The 21441-nt window shown below is 40.5% G+C and overlaps 1 protein-coding gene across 4 annotated transcripts in view; it reads right to left on the reverse strand.

The window, feature by feature from the left end:
• LOC134754607 (uncharacterized) overlaps nucleotides 1-21441 on the reverse strand; it is a 30734-nt gene continuing 9293 nt past the window's right edge. Inside the window, exons 2-6 of one of the 4 annotated variants that reach the window (XM_063690923.1) lie at nucleotides 16199-16358; nucleotides 3224-3401; nucleotides 2573-2662; nucleotides 1516-1614; nucleotides 1-374 (exon numbers count right to left, since the gene is read on the reverse strand). In XM_063690923.1, the coding sequence (XP_063546993.1) occupies nucleotides 283-374; nucleotides 1516-1614; nucleotides 2573-2662; nucleotides 3224-3401; nucleotides 16199-16358 (619 nt within the window). In that variant the 3' untranslated portion in view covers nucleotides 1-282. Of the gene's footprint in view, nucleotides 378-1515; nucleotides 1615-2572; nucleotides 2663-3223; nucleotides 3402-16198; nucleotides 16359-21441 lie in introns of all 4 variants that reach the window. The other 3 variants (XM_063690922.1, XM_063690926.1, XM_063690925.1) reach the window with 3 other exon arrangements.

Here is a 21441-nt window from a genome sequence, read left to right on the forward strand (position 1 = left end):
TACAATCTTTTATGTTTACTTTAAAAAATACTTATACATAATTTACAATTATTATAAAATAAAAATAGGTATACCGTTCGTCGCTAATTTAAAAAATTACGGGGAACTGTCAGCGTGGAAGAGCTGCACTGCATAAGAAAATGCCGCTCCATAAGTATTTAAATGTAAAGACTGAGTAATACTTTTGAAACAGCAAATGAATTGAAATGGCAAAGGGTTGGGGGTTGTATTGAGATGAGAAGGTGGGTTGGGGTTGGGGGAGACAGGAGAGGTGGTGGGGGCTTAGTTTCCTCCTCGCCGGGAGAAGGTCCTGCCGCTCCGGACGGGCGCCGGCTCTGCCTGCTCTTCCTCAGCTTCTGGGATGGATCTCGCAGCTGCTGTCCATTTAAAACAATAAATCCATGTTAGAACTTTGTCCCAGTTTCGGATATTGGGGCACTAAATGTTTCTCTATTCACTTGCAGCCACTGGTATGCGTAGTGTATATATATATATATCCCAAAACTATGGGACATGAAGGAAAAGTACCTTAACAACAACAAAAAACAACAAATGACAAAAAATATTAATTCTTAATAACAAAACTTCCGTGAGACACAGACATATTAAATATATTAATAACGGGTCACTCACGTGTTTTAAGTCGAAAACGCTCGACATGTTTCACTCCGTACCGAAAAGCGTCATCAGGAGCTTGCGTCGACGGTGACGGACCGGCGCAGACAGCACGACGCAGACGGGTCTGCGCCGTTCCGTCACCGTGCGAGCAAATATTTTTTTTAGAAAATGTTTGAATGCAGTATTACTAACTTTTAAAAATAAGACTATGTTATTTTATAGACTATATTATCTTTCATTAAAATATCCTATCTACAATATTTAAGGTACTTTTCCTTCATGTTCCATAGTCTTGGGACGCCCTGTATTCATATATATCATTTCACATACTATAAGACTATAACATAGTTAATAACTTTCATCACCCTAATTAGGGTTCCGTACCAAAAAGGTACAAAAGGAATCCTTATGGTGCGACTCTGTCCGTCTGTCTGTCTGTCTATCTGTCTGTCACATTGCTAAATATCTCGAGAACGACTGAAGCTACCGATTTGAAATTTGGAATAGTTATGAACAGCGCTAACCTTAACATATTGGAAGTGTAATTTTTTTAATTAATTATGAAAGTGCCTATTATAAAGAGGGGGCAAAAAGTTTGTCTAGTTATTAGGTCGAGTGGAATATCATTTGAAAGAGCTCGAATTGAACATTACAAAAAAAAAAATTTCAGTTTCACTTTCTAACAAAAGCTGTCAAAAAGGGACTTTCACTTGTATTACAAGCTACAAGCTTTTGATAAACGGGCCCCTGCTTTTCACTGGGCCCATTCTATAAAAACCCGGTCAAGCTAGCGGGAAACAGCAACGGCAAGCGATGCCGTTGAACCGTCATAATCTCATAATGTGCCTTCTATCCAATATACACACGTGTTTAGTTTTATAGAAGGTCATTTCTTACGTTTCCCGAATCGGCCCCTGACGGGCTTGGCAGGCGCCGGCGGCGCGTCCTCACTGTTGGTGTTGGTCTCCCGCGTCGCAGTGTTGAACCTCTTCTTGTCTGTAAAAAATTGTTACCTGTCTTTATATTCGGCTAAGAAAGTCTCTCACCTACACCTAGCTAGTTAGAGTGAGAATTGGTTTCACTATTCTGGTGGTCTTATATTGGCAATTAATCACAACAAAACAAGTTAGAATAATATCCATAAGATTTCAAGTAAATCGTATGTTGTAAGTTCCATAATACTGATCGATTCAGAATTCCGATCAGAATACACTTTAGCGTTACTGTAACTGTGTTGACACAAACACTATAAATGTAAATTCTTCCATTTGGTGGAGTTAAACCTATATTTGCATCTGATACAGTATTTAAAGGGCGAACGGGCGCGGGCGTCGCGCTCCTTTCACCGAGGGAGGGCCGACAAGCCTTGACAAAACGTTTCGTACTACCGCCCAGAGAACATTATAGCTGATTAACTGACAATCTTATGGTTTTGCTCGTCAATCGGAGGCCGAACACGAATCGAATCGAAGGTCGGGGGGTCTTGAAGTATTTACAACCGGGTCAGTTATTGTGAATCCAGATATATTACGAAAATGCAATTAGCGCGTGTACTGGACTGTGTGTTGCAATGCACTAGATGCATTCATGATTAAACTTATGCGCTTATTTTATTAGCCTCTTCTCAGTTTCGTAATATAAATATCTATTGATTACGTGGCCAAATCAATAATTCACATAACATTAGACCCATAACCCCGTAAGTTCGGCCACTACAACATTTATTGAAAGTAAAGATAAAAAAATCCTGTTATGGTAAGATAATACTTGTCTTTTAATTAGTATAAAATTATTCAGTTTTATATTAAAATTACTCTAGTTGATGTAATTTGGAAAAGATCCTGGCATTTAAAGCTTCAAGGTCGTATACACGTTATGACTGCTTACCAGTTTTAGACTTTACTACGAGTAGGTATTATTAATAAGTAGTTTAGAGTCGATGTCAGGTTCTTACTGAAATTGGCCTTGACCGGAGCCTCGGTGGCGCTGTCCTGGTCCTGTACTGGCCCAGCGGCCGCTGTTGACTGTCCTCCCTTTAGTTTAGCTGTAATAAGTCATTTCACCATTACTTAATCTTCAACTTCATGTACTTTTACTTCAAGAATTCAAGTAATTACTTACATATCAATATCATAGTCTAAGTGTAGGTATAGTTTCGTATTTTAGACCCTTTAGACCCACTACATCAATCAACATCAATTTGTTATTCTAATTTGCTACATGTACCTTTTTTTTTTATTGAATAAGGAAACAAATTACAGTATGTTAGATTATTACAAGACCTATCGTAGGCAAAACCTTATGGAGGTTTGTGTGCCGATGGAGTGGAGGTTTGTGTGCCGATAGGGTAAGAACCTAAGCTTAGGCAGTTGGACTAGAGTCAGTGTTAAGTTAACATCAAGACTTCGTCATTTAGGTACTACACGTATAATCGGTAATGGTCTTCTCCGAGACCACGGGGACAACGCCGTCCTCGAAACGTCGGAGGTGGGTTTAATACTTATTTTACGCGATTAAGTCCCGTCGTTGTAAATAATAATGAGTAAAAATCGTGAAAGTTTAAATCAGTGTGTTACACGTATAATAATGTAATAAGTGTAGCAACCTTCGGCAGCCTGTGCGCGACGGCGCTTAAGCGCGGCGAGTAGATCGGTGTTGCTGCGGAAGGGGCGCACGCCGCCCGCCACCAGCTTCTTGCCCTCGGTGGACGAGGGCGGCGCCTCGGTCGACGGCTCCTGCTGCTCGCCCTCCGCGTACTCCTCCTCCTCGTACTCGGCTTCTTCCTGAAATCGACGCACACATTACCTACCTACACCGATTTGCAACAAATCCGGTGTTGGATAGAAAAAGACTCGAATCATTTGTACACCGTTATCGACTAATACGTCATTTATTTATTTAATTATTGTGTCTTTACTGCTCAAAAGAGATACTTGTAAGTACACTAGCTTTTGCCCGCGACTTCGTCTGCGTGGACTTAGTAACCGCAGCTAGAGTAAGAATAGCGCCTGGAGAAAATCTCATAGCAATCTAAATTTGAGCATATTATGCACACAAATTAGCAAGCACTTCGTTAATTATCTCAATTCCACCCCGCTTTTTACTTTCTTAAGGGATGATTTTCGGGATAAAAACTATCGTATGTCCTTCTCAGGGACTCAACCTATCTCTATGCCAAATTTCATCTAAATCGGTTCAGCGGTGTAGGCGTGAAGAGGGAACACACAGACAGACAGACAGACTTTCGCATTTATAATATTAGTATGGATAAGGCGGGCTTAATGTCACTTTTCATGCTAGTCAGGAATTTGCCGCACCAACCCGCCTTCAAGTGGATCGTACAACATATTCCGAGCATAAAAATTCAAACTTAGAGGAACCTTGTAGGAAAACAGCCCGTTTTCTCATGCTAACTGCAGCACTGGGGTGAAAGACCCGCTGCAAAATACGAGTATGCTTAAGGCGGTTCCCTGAGCTGAGCCAGAAGGCGAAAAATCTCCTTATATGGTCATATTAATCTAAGAGACGCTGATATTCGTAGACGTGGAAAACATATATGTAGTTCTTGATTATATTATCTTTAATTTATAAGCTTCCGATGCACGAATTACATATATTCTTAACACTTCGCTCGATACAATTAATTCCCAAAGTAACCTCTAACTAGGACTTGACTTTTAATCCAACTTTACTCTGTTATTTATTACTAGCTATTGCCCGCGACTTCGTCTGCGTGGACTTAGTAACAGCAGTATAGCGTCTGGAAAAAATCTCATAGCAATAATTCAACTTGAGCATATTATTATTATGCACACAAATTAGCAGGCACTTCATTAATTATCTCAATTCCACCCCGCCTTTTACTTTCTTAAGGTGATGATGATGATGATTTTCGGGATAAAAACTATCCTATGTCCTTCTCAGGGACTCAACCTATCTCTATGCAAAATTTCATCTAAATCGATTCAGCGGTTTAAGCGTGAAGAGGGAACACACAGACAGACAGACAGACAGACAGACTTTCGCATTTATAATATTAGTATGGATGTGACACAATAAACAAAAAAAAAGAAGAAAAAACAATCTTAATTTAAATAGTAATTTTCGATCAAAATTGACACTTGACGCGCATGGTCTTACCCGTTCTTTCTTGCGCAATGTGACAGTGATACTCCACCTCACCATACCTCACTAACAGCCGCAACGAACGTGATTAGCACCTTATTTCTTGTATAAACATTGTAAACAGACCAATTATAGCAGCATAATAAACTATTATTTAATTGTCTATTAAATTGCGACATCATTCAAGTGGAATTTGGCCAATAGTTTTAATTGAGATATTAGCATTTTTTGCGTCAAAACCAGTTTTCGAATAAAAATTAGTTTCACAATACTAATACTACTAATAATTTTAATAGTTTTATTTTGCTAATTAAATACGAAATTTTGCGTGACGAATAATTAATAAATCAAAATAACTTATTCTAACGAAATAAGAAAAATATATTGAACATCTGTACCCGTAATGAGCCACTGACAGTGTCAAAACTGACATATACGATAACGTCTACGTCATAGTCTACGTAATTTACTTTCTAATATCTGGGAGACCGAGCTTTGCTCGGAAAACATATAAAAACTAAAAAATGCGCGTTTTCCCAGAGATAAGACCTAGCTAGATCGATTTTTCGCCCCCGAAAACCCCCATATAGCAAATTTTATCGTAATCGTTAGAGCCGTTTCCGAGATCCCCGAAATATATAAATATATACCTATACATATATAAAAGAATTGCTCGTTTAAAGGTATAAGATACATCTCGCTCGCACTAATATGCGAGTACGAGCGAGATGCATAGAAAGTAAGTTACGTTCTCGATAGCGTTTATGTCAGTGTCAAACGGGTGGTAGCCACACTGTTGGTCCATTGTTTTAATCATTTTACTTATTTCTTAATTAGTTTAGAGATATTATGATTTGATAAGTACCTACTCATGTTATCTAAGTGTTGAAATTAATTGAATCTTTCATAACTTAAGCTTAATTGGTCTAACTCTAATCAATATTACACGTACACTACCGCTCATAACTATTTAGGCACTCGTAATTTTTTCCATACAATTGTATACAAAATCGACTTTCAGAATTATACCGCTAAGTCGCAGTCGGGTAACAGTTTTTTGTGCAGTTTACTTTTTTAATTTAACAGACATATCTAGCTTCAAAATGATGTGCAAAATATTCGTGTACATTGCCTATTTACCAAATGGCAAGCGTATAAAAATCCATAAATCGTTATCCAGTACAAAATCGTTTTATTTTGTATGAACTAGTACATAAAGGTTTTTTAAATCGTTGCATAAAGTAAACTCGAAATTTTAAAGAATGTCTTTGGCAACAATTTGAGGCTCAATATATTTACCTAAATAAAAATTCAATCCAACATGTAAAAGAGTCATTTGCCTGCTATCGAACAGTATGATTTTGAAAATATTTTTTGTATACAATTGTATGGTGAAAATTCTAAGCTCTTTTCATACTAAACAGGATCAAGTAGGTATATGATATGCGCGACCAGTGTGTATATTAGGTATAACATTTCAATGTATCGACTATCGTCCGTAAAAATTCTGGCGAGAAAAGGTCGTAGAGATCGACGGTGAAGGTGACCGCATCACTGGATCAGCGGCCCACTTGCCTTGAGCCACATGGATATGCCCGACTCATCTCATTTACGCAATCTATCAATGGGGCGTCTACATTTTGATTCCCACTAGATTGCCTATTTGGAGACCATATACGTATTCCTGTAGGTTGCATATTATCCCAACGGAACGGACGTTTCGTTACGCACGTTTGAAAACCCGAGACAACTATTTTTGCACATAAATTAAACATAATTTGGTGTCAATGACTTGGATAAAATTTGACTGGTTTAAAGTCATTGTGGGCGGAACAAATAGGCCACCAAACGAAGACCAAACATTGCCAATCGGGGGAAATAATTCGTGTATAAGCAAATTTTGGCATAGTTGTAGGGAATAGTGTATTAAACAAGATACTAAAAGTACCCGAGAGTGGGGGCACAGATTATATAAATAGTTCTTACGAACAGATACTTATCTCTCAAAGAAAACGCAACTACCTACCGTTTTGATACCTACAAAAAAATACAATGGAGTGCCCTTCAACGCGCCGCTCCCCGCACCGCGCGCGCCGACACAACGCTAGGGTTGCCGCTTCTTTCAAATATTTAGGTATCTTAGGTTAGATATCTAACTATAACAAATTTGTGCCGCTAAACAAATTTGTCGGAAGAGTAAAAAAACCGGTCATATGCGAGTTCGTTTAACTCGCGCACCGAGAATTCCGTACAAAATAAATTTTCTCATGTAACTATAATTCCACTCCTCCCGGTTTTGAGCTACATCTGGCCAGTCGCTCAAAAAGGAGTCCAAGTTATCCCGCCATCGCCGACGAGGTCTGCCGGATCCCCGGTTTGACTCATGGGGCAGCCACTCTGTGGTTATTTTGGCCCACAAGTCATTCGGCATGCGGCAGACATGACCAGCCCAGTCCCACTTTAACTTGTCCGCTTTCCGAGCTACATCTATTATTTGGGTTTTAGAGCGCAGCGTAGTGTTCCGGATGCGATCCCCGAGTTTCACACCTAATATGCTGCGCTCCATACCTCTCTGACAAACCCCGAGTTTGGACTTCTGAGCTTCCGTCAAAGACCAAGTCTGAGCACCGTAGGTGAGGACTGGAAGTATGCACATGTCCATGAGCCTACGTTTGAGTGATAGAGGTAGGTCTCCCTTCATGAGGTGTTTCATGGACCAATAGCTCTTCCAGGCGTTCTCGGTCCGTCTGTCGACCTCTTTTTCTTGTCGCGCCTGGAAAGAGACTATTTGGCCCAAATAAAGGTATCCGGGAGGAGTGGAAGAAGAGGGGGGAGGCCTTTGCCCAGCAGTGGGACACAATAGGCTCGTAATAATAATAATAACTATAATTACGAAAGACTTAACCAGAAGCACAATTGTAATGGCTAAGAATAATTGTTTACAGCGCCATCTATCGGCAAATTGGCTAACTAATTTGCGCGACCTGAATGTATGTTGGTTCTTTATCATGTGAACAGATTACAACAATTTTTGTTTTACTTGAAAGAAGGTGTTTTTAGTGTAATCGCATAGACATTTCCAGTGTAACATACATCCGCAAATGGGTTAAAATTGGAAATTAAATTAGAAAATGTTTTATTACAGTTAAAAAAAAGTTTTCAAGATATAGGTGTTGTTGTATTCGGGATTAGGGATCTAAGTAAAACCACCGAGCTAGCTAGACCAAGACTGATTTATTTCTATTCTCAACCTACCGCACATTCCTCAGCTACCCACATGTATCAATATAATGATATACCTATGTATATACAACATCTTCCCCCTTATGAACAAACATGCATATTTTCATAATAGGTAGCCAAACAAAATTAAACTAGAGCATTATCTTATTAAATACATTTAACAAGAACATATATGTATATAGGTATTTTTTTTTTAAATATCTAAACGTATGTATTTATTTAACTATCGTTACAACAATATTACTTTTGTCTTGCTATAAACTTTTACATATTACTTTTACACCTTATTTTATTGAGTTTGACAAAAAAAAAATCATTTATCAACATTAACATGCAGCGATAATCGCACTAGGCCATTGTAAACCCTATTACATTGCATTAACGTTCATCACAAGCTTATTGACTGTAATGTGTCGTATACATACAATGCAATTTATGATATCCTTATTTACTAGTAGACATTTTTTAACTTGATAAGTAAATACTTAAGTTAAAGACAATATTTTTAAATTACTTAGGTACCTAAGTGCTTTTTTTTTTTGAAATAAAAAAACAAAGATTCACCATTCACCGTCAATATTAAATTTATACTATACCTACCTAAGTATTATAACTAATAAAACCTATCCGGCGTGCGTACTCGCCGGCCTGAACGAGTGTAGCGGAAAGCGGAATCTTGATCAGCTGTGGCCTGGGGCCCACAGGAACTCTGTGGTCCTGGTGTTTGACCTCCGCCACACTCCTCCAAGTCATCATAGTATTTTGATATATTTGCCCCTGAATTAGTATTGTCAGAATTATCAGTAGGCGGCGCCGGCGCCGCTGGTATGATATGTTGCCTGTTGCGGCGGTATCGGCGGCCGTCCGGCGTGCGCACCCAGTAGGAGCGCGGCTCGGCGGCGGCGCGCTCCACCTGCGCGCGCAACCAGCGCCCTCTGCCGTTTATCTCGGTCGGGTCTCGAATACGCACCTGCTCATTATCTGTTAATGGTTTTAATGATCTAGTTCCTCTATTGTAATATTGCTTCGTTTTGTCATTCTTAATATCGCGTCTGATTGCTATTTCTTTTCTCGCCGGAGTTTTAGGGTTCAATAAGCTGCTTTTTACTGGTAACTTTGTATTTAATCTCCTACCAAATAATAACTGAGCAGGTGAATATTTTTCACCCGATATTGGGGTGTTGCGATAATTCAACAATGCCACGTAAAAATCAGTTTTAGTTTCTTGTGACTTTATAATCATATTTTTGACAGTTTGCACATTACGCTCCGCGAGACCGTTCGAGCGAGGATAATGCGGTGAACTAGTAACCTGATCGAAATCCCAATCCCTAGCGAACTCTCTAAACTCCTGCGACACAAATTGTGAACCGTTATCTGATACCAATCTTTGCGGTATTCCGTGACGTGCAAACATAGGTTTCAAAATACCTATCACTGTCGCGCTTCTCAAATCCACTATAGTAGCCACCTCCACGTACTTGGAGTAATAGTCGACCACGAGCAAATAATGTTTGTCCTTTACCTGAAAAATATCAGCTGCGAGCACCTGCCAAGGCCTATCGGGCGAGGCGTGCGGCGCGAGAGGCTCGCGCGGCGGAGAAGCACGCCGCTGCGCGCACGTCTCGCACTCGCGCACCGCGCGCTCCACGGCGGCCGCCATGCCCGGCCACCACATCACATCGCGCGCTCGTCTTTTGCACTTCTCGATGCCGAGATGACCTTCATGTACCTTCTTGATCATTTCAGCCCGTAAACCACTAGGGATAATCACCAAGTCGTTTCGAAACACTACGTCCTCCACGACATGGATCTCATCTCTTACCTCCCAGTAAGACTTAGCTTTTTCAGTTACAATGCTTTTGGTATGCGGCCATCCCTTTCTGTAATACTCCATTACTTCGCACAAACTCTGGTCAATTCTCGTTGCATCTCGTATTGCCTGCATTTTAGTGTTACTAAATGGTAGGTTACTCACCAGAGTATTTATGTGTAAATGTACCTCCTGTTGTACTCGCTGATCGCCCCTCTCGCCTAAATCCGTGGTCGCCCTTGACAACGTGTCAGCCACGTACATCAGTCGCCCTGGTACATAACAAATGTTTAAGCAATATATTTGCAGTTTTAATAACATACGTTGTAGTCTTATCGGTGTCTCGTTCAGCGGCTTTTTGAAAATAGCCTCCAATGGCTTATGATCCGTTTCTACCGTTACCTGAGAGTGCCCATAGATAAATTGGTGAAACTTACTGCAGCCAAACAGGATAGCGAGGAGCTCCTTCTCTATTTGAGCCCATCTACATTCGGTGGGAGTGAGCGTGCGCGCGGCGTAGGCCACGGGCCGCCCGCCCTGGAGCAGCACAGCGCCCAGCCCGCGAGAACTCGAGTCCACCGACACCGTCACCGGCTCGTTGGGCGAGTAGTACCTGAGTGTAGGCGCCTGTGCTAATTGCCGCTTAAGGTCCTTGAATGCTTTCGTGTGCACCTCATGCCAGTCGAAATTTAAATCTTTTTTTAATAGCTCCCTTAACGGCTCCACCTTATCTGCATAATTATGAATAAAACGAGACACATAATTTGTCATCCCCATGAAGCGTTCCAACCCTTTTTTGTCTTCCGGAATAGGCATATTATCTATACACTTTACCCTATCTGGATCAATCCGAATGCCATTTCTATCAAGTATGTGGCCCAAAAATTTTACAGTTTCCTGACCAAACACACACTTGTTCTTATTGAACTTAACCCCAAACTCGGCCGCTACACGCATTACCTCCCCTAACCGCTGATCATGTTCATCTCGCGTCTTTCCGTAAACTAATATATCGTCGATAAACACCTCCACACCCTGCCTTGCAAATAACTTATACATTATACTGTGAAAAACTTCCGACGCACAACTGACCCCGAACGGTAACCTGAGGAAGCGGAAGCGCCCAAACGGTGTCGCGAATGTGCAAAGTTTTGAGCTAGGTTCATCTAAAACACACATATAAAACCCTTTACTCGCATCTAACACCGAAAAATACATGGCCCCCGAGATATTAGCCGTTATTTCATCAAGAGTGGGGAGTTGGAAATGGCTTCGCTTAATCGCTTTATTTAAATGCTGCGGATCCAGACATAGCCGAATATTTCCATCCGCTTTTTCTACTATCACAATATTGGAGACCCAGTCAGTAGGCTCACTAACTGGCACTATTATATTTAACTGCTGAAGCCTTTGCAACTCCTCCTGTAATTTTGGCCGTAATTTAATTGGTATTTTCCGAGACCCTCTAACAACAGGCGGGACAGTTTCATCAATTGTTAACTTATGTAACCCCGGCAACTGCCCAATTCCCTCAAAAATGTGCTTATGCGACGCTATCATCTTACTAATGCAAGTGTTTTTAATTTCATAAATACGCTTTATCAACCTTAATTGTACGCAAGCATCTCGCGCTAACAAATTATCACACTCGGCGTCTAGCACATATACTTTTTCTCTAATTGTAGCATTATTAAAACTTAAATCCGCTTCAAAACAACCTGCCAATGGTAATATATGTTTACTAACCTCTTTCAATATTGTACTCGTCTTACATAATAATTGCTTATCAAATCCGGCAGCCACATAACTGTCTATCGAGATAACTGTCACATCCGCACCGCTGTCCAATTTAAACTGCACCCGCACTCCGTTTACGACTATCCACTCGTACCAGTCCTTTTTGTCAACGCTTCCGACTTCAATTCCCCTTATCATAAACTCCTCCTCTTCGCTCATTTCCTCCGTCGTTTGACACGATAACTCACGCATCGTATGACTCACAAATCCGGACGACCGACAACATCTCGCGAAATGCCCTCTCCTGTTACACCTAAAGCATATCACTTGCACCGCTGGACATCTGTTGTTGTCATGCATGTAGCTACAATTCCAACATCTCCTTGAGCTCCGGCCGGCACCGGCACCGGCACCGGCAGCAGCGGGCGTCGGTCGGGGCCGGGCGGCCGGCGGCGGCGGGCCGGGCCGGGCGGCGGCCCGCGGCCGCGCCACGACGGGCTCGACGGCGGCGCTCGGCGCAGGCGGCTCCGCGCCGCACACGGCCCCGGCCTGCTCGCTCGCCACCTCGGCCGCCCTGCACCATGCTGCGGCGTCGCCTAACTCCAAGTCCGACTTTCTGAGCATCCTTTCCCTCAGCTGGCCATCTTTTATCCCCCGTATCATTTGAGTCAAAATCAAGCTATCCCTTAGATCCCCAAATTTACACGATTTACTTTTCACTTTCAATGTGGCCAAATATTTCTCAAACTTGTCACTTCCCTGAGAACACTCGAAAAACATATGTCTCTCAAAGTTAATGTTTTTTGTTGGGTTACACCTCGATTCGAACTTTCGGCACAACACATTAAAATCGTTCTTTTCGGCCTCTTCAAAGTCCAATTCTTCATATATTTCACGCCCACTTTTACCAATGATATGTAAGAATAACGCACACTTTTCCTTTCCCGATGCCCCATCGCGCCCCGAAGCTACCAAATACCAATCGAATGTCTTTTTCCAATCACGCCAATTGTCCGCCATATTGCCATTACCGCCTTCGCATAACGGCGCGGGCTGTTGTAAACTTGCATAGCCGCTATTCTGAGCGGCCAACCCTGCAACTTGATTTTCCTCCATCACTATAGGCACTAAAACGTCCGATTTACGATTAATATGCTGAGTTATTTACACCTGACACCATGTTGTATTCGGGATTAGGGATCTAAGTAAAACCACCGAGCTAGCTAGACCAAGACTGATTTATTTCTATTCTCAACCTACCGCACATTCCTCAGCTACCCACATGTATCAATATAATGATATACCTATGTATATACAACAGGTGTGATTATATTTTTCCCGTAATATTTATGATAATGTTATTATTATGAAAAATTTTCATAATTTTTCGTTGGTAAACTTCGGAGATAAGGGGGGGGGGGGGGGGGGGAATGGTATTATAAGTAACTTTCCCATTTTAATATATTTTAAAATATTGATCCTAGCAAAAAAGTGTACTAAACCTTTTTTGTAGAAAATTTTATGTAGATTACTTATGTAACGAGCTACGAGCCACCGTTTAAGAATTATTTACGAAAAACTATAAAAAGGGACCTTTATACCCCCCCGTACCCGTTAGCTTCACCCCCGCCCTCGGGTACTTTTAGTATCTTGTTTAATACACTATTCCCTACAACCTACAACTATGCCAAAATTTGCTTATACACGAATTATTTACCCTGTGTTTCCTTCGTTTGGTGGCCTAAAATACGAAACCACAACTTTTCACAATCACAATAAGAGTTACCTTTTCGTAACTCAGAAGAAGTGTTTTTAGGACATATGGTGAAATTGTGCTTATATTATACCTATTGTACAGAATAGGGAACTTCATCAAAAAATCGTGTAAAATAAAGCGCCACAACACATTTTTTTATTTAATAAATCGGGTAGAACTAAAAAAACCGGCCAAGTGCGAGTCGGACTCGCGTTCCATGGGTTCCGTACATGACACAAGTTAAACAATGTATTTTTATGTGAAACGTGAGTGAAATGTCTTTAAAAAACCCGTAGGGGTTGGATCAAGAACTAAGTAATTAAGTCCGACTCACGCTTGACTGCACATTTCTAATAGATTTTCCTGTGGCTTATAGGAAAAAGATCTATTTTGAGTATTTTTTTCAAAATTTTAGACCCAGTAGCTTCGGAGATAAAGGGGGGAATTTTTTTGAATATTTTCTTGAATAACTTCTAAACTGTTTATTGTAAAATTATAAAAAAATAAATTTGAGATTCTTATAATGAGCTCTTTCATTTTATATGTAATACGATATAGTTTGAAAAACTTTATTTTTTAATTTTTTCATTTACCCCCCTAAAAGGGGTCCCCGTGTTTAAAATTAATTTGTTTACGTTACATGTCCGTCTTTGCGTCACAAACTTACATATGTATACTAAATTTGAACTTAATTGGTCCAGTAGTTCCGGAGAAAATAGGCTGTGACAGACGGACAGACAGACAGACAGACGCACGAGTGATCCTATAAGGGTTCCGTTTTTTTCCTTTTGAGATACGGAACCCTAAAAACCGGTCAAGTGCGAGTTTATTTAACTCGCACAACCCTCGGTGTACAAACTTTCAATTATCTCATGTAACAATAAACAGAAAAGTCTTGACCAGAAGTATATTAAGCATATTATTTATTTTATGTACAGCGCTATCTATCGGCAAATTGGCTAAATAATTTGCGCGACCTGTGTGTATGTGGGTTTTTCAAGGATAATTATTTATCATGTGAACCGATTTCAACAATTTTTGTTTTATTTGAAAGAAGGTGTTTTAGTGTAATCTCAAAGAAACAAGTATAATGAAACACCCACAAAGGGGGTTAAACTGCAAATTAAATTGGGAAATGTTTTTTTAATAAAAAAGTTATCAAGATAGAGATAATGTGATTACATTTTTCCTGTAATATTTATGATAATGTGTTATGTAAATCCTTCCTTCCATTTTCCTTCATGAATATTTTTTTTTCACTAAAAAGAGCTCAAATTGAACATTCCAAACCATTTTTTTGATTTGAAATGTTCAATTTGAGCTCTTTCCAATGACACCCCACTTGACCTAGTATCTAGACTTTGATATTTTGCTCCCTTCTAATATTCCATAGTTAAGTCATTTTCACATGTATACTTACACTTATAGTTAATAAAAACAAACAAGTCTGTCTTTGAGAGTCGCACCATAATGGTTCCTTTTGTATTTTTTTGGTACGGAACCCTAAAACGTAGGAGAATTGACCGTGACGTCACTTGTTCTGTTTTCATATATGTACATACCTACCTATAAATTCCATACCTACCTAATCGTTTTGACAGTTCGAAAAGCGAAACTGATTTGACTAACAGAAAAGTACCCTATTCAATTAATTAACCCGTTGAAGCAGCAACTAGATTAATGTTATATCGAATTTTAATTTTAGTTCTAAAGGTTTCGAAGGCGTCTGGTAACGAAAATTTTTATTAACGTTATCAGCAATTTTGAGTATGAATTTCCATTCGTTAGTCCATAGACCGGTAGCCATTCCTAATAGGGCCGTTACAACATTTAGGTACATAAGCTTTATACGCTTTCTAATCTCTAATTTTACGTAGTCGGCATGTATGTAATTCAATTGAGTAAGAAAACGTTACGTGCAAATATCCATCCGCTTGAATTGGCATCCGACAACCATGCCAAATTGTCGCATTATGTGACGGTACATTGCCAATACGTAATAAGTATGTTCGATTACAACACTATATGATGAGTCCTTTTGGAGGTCGCACTAGTTTGCGGGAATAAACAATAAATATGTTACGTTGCAATAATAGCATGAATTATTTGATGTAATATTTTAATGACATGAGCAAGTTTACAACCTGCGTTTAAAAAGAATATAACGTATAAGTGACGTGGGTCAACGGCCAACGCTGATAAGTCAAGTAGGTAGGTACGTATTCGTTTCACAGCGTTGGTGTTGATACACAGACACAGACAGCAATGTCACTACCAAAGCAGTGACTGAAACTAGCAACATATTAGCGATGTAGTTCAATTCAACAATTACATAAGGTGCGCTCTATATACAATTGACCCATGACCACAAGGAAGTTACGGTCTGATTAAAGTCTAACTGTCATATCCCACACCTACTGGTATTCCCTTACCTTGGATACCTAACATCACAATCAAATTGAACTTGACAGCGTTGCCAAAAGGTTGTTGATATTTTCTCGGTTATGATACGATTATAGTATTTTTTTAATAGCATGGGTACGGTGACAGCTATCATATCCGTACTATTTATAACCTTAAAACACAACTGTCACCGTACCCAAGTTATGTAAAATGTACTATAACAATATTTTCTTAGGAGAAAGAGTTATATTTGGTGTCAAGACGTTAGTCGATTTTATAAGTTACTAAGTACACAATAGATTATTCCAAAACAACCCCATTTTCAGAATCACATTAAAGCATGTTTTATAACATTGCATACCTGGGGGCGGTTGCGGTGGTGGATTTCCCCATGACCAGTAGGATATACCTAATTGAGCAACCCGCGAGAGGGAAGCAGAGAAGCACATTTTCGGATTGTACGTAAAGTAGATACCTATATGTTATTGAGGTTGCATGTGTACCTGTGGGGCGGTTGTGGTGGTGGTAGTGCTGGTGGGCTTCCCCTTGGCCAGCAGGCCGCGCTTAAGCAGCCCTCGGGAGGGCGCGGCGCGCGCTTCTCCCTCGTCCTGCGGCCTCGCGCGCGCGCTCACTTCGCACGCTACGCAAGCAACGAGAATCACTCTGAAACAAAAACACAACTATAAATAAATAAATCGATGAAACAGTATATGACGTATTGAGTATGGCACTATCCCTTTCGGCTATTTAGGGTTCTCAAAATTCAGGTCATTATCCGTGGTCGTACATGCAAAGGGACGTCAAGTTGTGCCGACCCTAATAATTGCTCGAAGCAATGCTGAGCCGAACGGAGCCGAGAATACCCGAAAGGAACAGTTTCGCCCCCTGGAGAAGGTTCCATGAATTTATTTACTTACATACTAGTACATGGATATTTTTAATTCTGATTTTGGAAACTTTTCAAAATTGCGGAGACTTAGTGGTTCGCGAGGTCACTAGTCATGTTAAGACTGGGAGACTTGGGCACAAGATCGGCCGAAGTAGAGGCATACAGTGAGTACAAAAGTGCAAGCCTTCGAAGAGCAGAGACGAGTGGAACTCGACGCGAAGCGTGACGAGTTAAAGGCCCGACCACCTGCGGTCATAAACTACAATTTTGTCGGAGGGCTGATTTTGGAAACTTTTCAAAATTGCGGAGACTTAGTGGTTCGCGAGGTCACTAGTCATGTTAAGACTGGGAGACTTGGGCACAAGATCGGCCGAAGTGGAGGCATACAGTGAGTACAAAAGTGCAAGCCTTCGAAGAGCAGAGACGAGTGGAACTCGACGCGAAGCGTGACGAGTTAAAGGCCCGACCACCTGCGGTCATAAACTACAATTTTGTCGGAGGGGTGCTGACCTGCGGTGAGTGTGGCCGTACATTTACTGTAAAAATAGGCTACGTCAGCCACATGAGAGCTCACGATCGTCGCTCTCACTAGCCAGAAAAAACTCAGTCGCCGAGGCCGAAACCGGACAGGACAGGATAAAGGATGACTCACGTTAGACCGGGCCGTGTCCGGGCCGGAGCTTCCGGCGCTTCGTTTTCTATGGAAACCATCACGTGATCACCTGTCATATCATAGAAATGTAAGCGCCGGAAGCTCCGGCCCGGACACGGCCCAGTCTAACGTGAGTCATCCTTAATGAGTCATATTAAGTAAAAACTAACTGCTCTGGCGAGAAATCGAAGTTTTCTCAATTAAGGAGTTACTTACTTCCGATGCATAGATTTTATTTATATGCATATTTTATAATTTATAATATTTATTATTGAGCTTTGCTAATAAAAATAAGCAAATACAATTAACACATTTTCCTTAACATTTGTCTTGTACTTGTTATATATATGAATTCGTTCCCATAAATACATTTTTAACAAACGTAGGTGATGAAGCCAAGGTTAGAAGAACGATTAATTAATTACCTATTTAGTTTTTTGCGAGTGCTAATTTCAAGTCACGACAAAACGAAACATTCTATGTAAATTACAATTTAGAAATTAAAAACTGTAATAGATGTCATATATTAAAGAAAAAGTGACGAAGCCCTCCAGTGGTGAAGGCCGGATTCGAACCGGCGTCTTTAGCTATCGCGGCTAACGCCATGAACCCCTAGGCCACCCCGCCACGGCGGTGCCCGTCCGAATTTCTCGAGTATATGCCATCTTAGTAAGACTAGGCGTCTTTGACCAGCTCTAAGGGCAAGCAGTGCGCGCTTGCACCTCCTACACGAACTCCTTACGGATTTACGTTGTAGCGTGAGTGACTGGTGCTGCCATCTATGAACAAGTTTGGGAACAAATCAAATTATTTTATTAAATATTTTGATTTGTGTTTTTTTAAGTAGTCACACTACTATATATAAATTAAAAACTGTAATAGATGTCATATATTAAAGAAAAAGTGACGAAGCCCTCCAGTGGTGAAGGCCGGATTCGAACCGGCGTCTTTAGCTATCGCGGCTAACGCCATGAACCCCTAGGCCACCCCGCCACGGCGGTGCCCGTCCGAATTTCTCGAGTATATGCCATCTTAGTAAGACTAGGCGTCTTTGACCAGCTCTAAGGGCAAGCAGTGCGCGCTTGCACCTCCTACACGAACTCCTTACGGATTTACGTTGTAGCGTGAGTGACTGGTGCTGCCATCTATGAACAAGTTTGGGAACAAATCAATTTATTTTATTAAATATTTTGATTTGTGTTTTTTTAAGTAGTCACACTACTATATATAAATTAAAAACTGTAATAGATGTCATATATTAAAGAAAAAGTGACGAAGCCCTCCAGTGGTGAAGGCCGGATTCGAACCGGCGTCTTTAGCTATCGCGGCTAACGCCATGAACCCCTAGGCCACCCCGCCACGGTGGTGCCCGTCGTCCGAATTTCTCGAGTATATGCCATCTTAGTAAGACTAGGCGTCTTTGACCAGCTCTAAGGGCAAGCAGTGCGCGCTTGCACCTCTTACACGAACTCCTTACGGATTTACGTTGTAGCGTGAGAGACTGGTGCTGCCATCTATGAACAAGTTTGGGAACAAATCAAATTATTTTATTTGTCGGGTCGCTAGTACTAAATAAATACGACGATCTCTACCGATCCGAATGTTTAGGCAGTGCACTTAATTTGGTTGCAAAATGGCGTAATTTATCAATCATATTATAAGGTTGCAAAATAGAAAGCTTCTTAGTTCCAAGTATTGTAAGTTCAAGGGGCATGTCATAGCGAAATCCTACGCGCCGAATAGTTCAATGACGTTAAATGTCAGTGTAGCTGAGCGAATGTCGAGATCCGCTGCAGAATGTTGAATAGAGCCTAAAGATTACTGTGTGTACACACATTAACATTTGTGCAAGCGTATGTCTTCACAATTTCGTGATGTAACAATGCAACTCCTTACCTATTTTCTCATCGTAATCGCAGAATTGACTTTTGTGGGAAGATTCTCTACTACCATAATACTAAGATTCTCTACTTTGTTGCATCGCACTATTTTATTATAATTATAGTGCCAGCTCTTTTGCTTCACTTTTAGTTTCTCCGATTCGCCAAATACCGGTTCTAAAAGTGATATAATAATATTCGAATGTTAGCATGCTCATACATGAATTCTGCCTAGAACGAGTGTAAGGTGAGTTACGCGATAAAAGGTTAACCTGTCGGTATAGATAGTTGAGTAACAGCAGGTCCCACAGCCAGGGTCAGGTCAGGTGGACAGTCTCCGTGTCCGCTTCCGACTTCACGGCGCGGCGGCTTCCCTTTGAGCTTTCTCTATTTTATGTAATTCATCTGATCCTCGATCGTTAACTACTTGAAAGGAACGTAAGTATTAGCTACCTACATCCAAATTGACCCGACTACATGCTTGAGCACGATTCTATTAATAATTGATTCGTGATGAATTTTAATGATTATATTGATTGCCAGGTAACCTTTTAAATATTGTCATCTGCGATGGATACAGTCGTTGTTACATTCTACCTACTCGCGCGTTTGCAGAACGGTACAGTAGAAAACGAAATAATTGCCTTTCGCATCACGTCGGAAAAAGTGCAGCTTTCTCGGTAGTGGCATTTACTGTCACGTACGTGTAGGTGCTCCGAATATATAATTGTAACCTCAAATCACTTCAAGGTCAAGCGAGCAACACCCAGAAGTGGTAAAAAGTGACCTCGCGGTGCAATGTGGCGCGGCGCGTGCGCCGCTTGCGTCTACAGCGCCCACTCACCGTTACACTATTACGCATATCTAACAGGAAGTCAAAACAACCTTGCATAAAAGTATATACAATACAACTCTTCTAAATTCTACTCCGTCATTGTCATTACTGCCCTATTGGAATCAACTGCATTGCTCCTTGCATTAACGACGTCCCTACCTAACATATATGTTACATATAAAGGATGGCTCACGTTAGACCGGGCCGTGTCCGGGTCGGAGCTTCCGGCGCTTACTTTTCTATGACTGACAGGTGATCACGTGATGCTTTCCATAGAAAACGAAGCGCCGGAAGCTCCGGTCCGGACACGGCCCGGTCTAACGTGAGTCATCCTTTATTCGTAACCCGGATGAGAAGCAATGTATGTATTGTAAATATTACTTAAGTAGGTACTTACTCTCACTTTTTTTAACTACTTAAATATTAATTTCAAAGGAGGAAAAGTTGTAAACCCTTTTCGGGACGTTTTTGTATAAGTTTGTTCCCCAATGTCTTAAGTAGGCCGGACATCTTTTTTGAAGGTAAAGAGATATTCTCATTCTGATCCGAATCTAAATACCCGAAACTACCCAATCTACCCGATATTTACCTGTATCAGCCAAAATTGTTGGGTATCTATAATTTGTTCGTACAATTGAAAATATTCATTATATAAATTAGATATATCGTGGATATATCAATATTATTATCCTATAAATATGAAAATAAATTAAAATTAAGTATAGAAATCACAATCACACGACACGACATTTATAGACATATTATAATTTTTTTTTGCATTTTGTTCACTGTTTTGTGGTTTAGGAATGTTAATTTAATAAAACTATTTTATACTGTATTATTTACATTTCTTTGTTAATTAGTGTATAATTATTTCATATAGATATTTATTACTTTTTTAGTTTTTTTAGTTTTACTTTCGTTAAAATAGTATTTTTTCTACTCGTCGAGTATAATCTGTGTATTACAACTTCACATGCAACACTACAACCTTACTCTTTTCAACGTTGGATAGTCTATGGCACTTCCGACTCAAGCATAAGAATTTTATCGATACGGTTTAGTCAATTATAAAAATTTTGAAAATAGAACTTCATACATTTCGAGGAGACTCGATTCAATGCATCTGCTTTGTGATTGGTTGGCTAACAAAAACATTTTATTTTATGTTGTAGTAGGAACGCGCATGTGACACCCTTCATATAGCAACATCCATACCCTACGAAAACCACTTAGCGTTGCTTGTTAGTCTCCATAGACTACGGTGGCCAGAATCGAGAAAAAACTGTCTTAAAATTGAATTTAGCAAGGAGCAGGTACCAGGGCCTCATGAGTTACGAGGAGGTATCGTTGACCAACCCGCCGGCGCCCCCGGGCCCGGCGGCCGGGCATCGGTATGAACTGTATGAAGGTATCGCGGGCTGCGGCAGCTCGCGATATCGTATCTTAGCTGTATACTTTTGGTTTGTTTACCTATATGATTCTACTAG

This window comes from Cydia strobilella, chromosome Z (assembly GCF_947568885.1).
Source record: "Cydia strobilella chromosome Z, ilCydStro3.1, whole genome shotgun sequence".
Classification (NCBI taxonomy): Eukaryota; Metazoa; Arthropoda; class Insecta; order Lepidoptera; family Tortricidae; genus Cydia; species Cydia strobilella.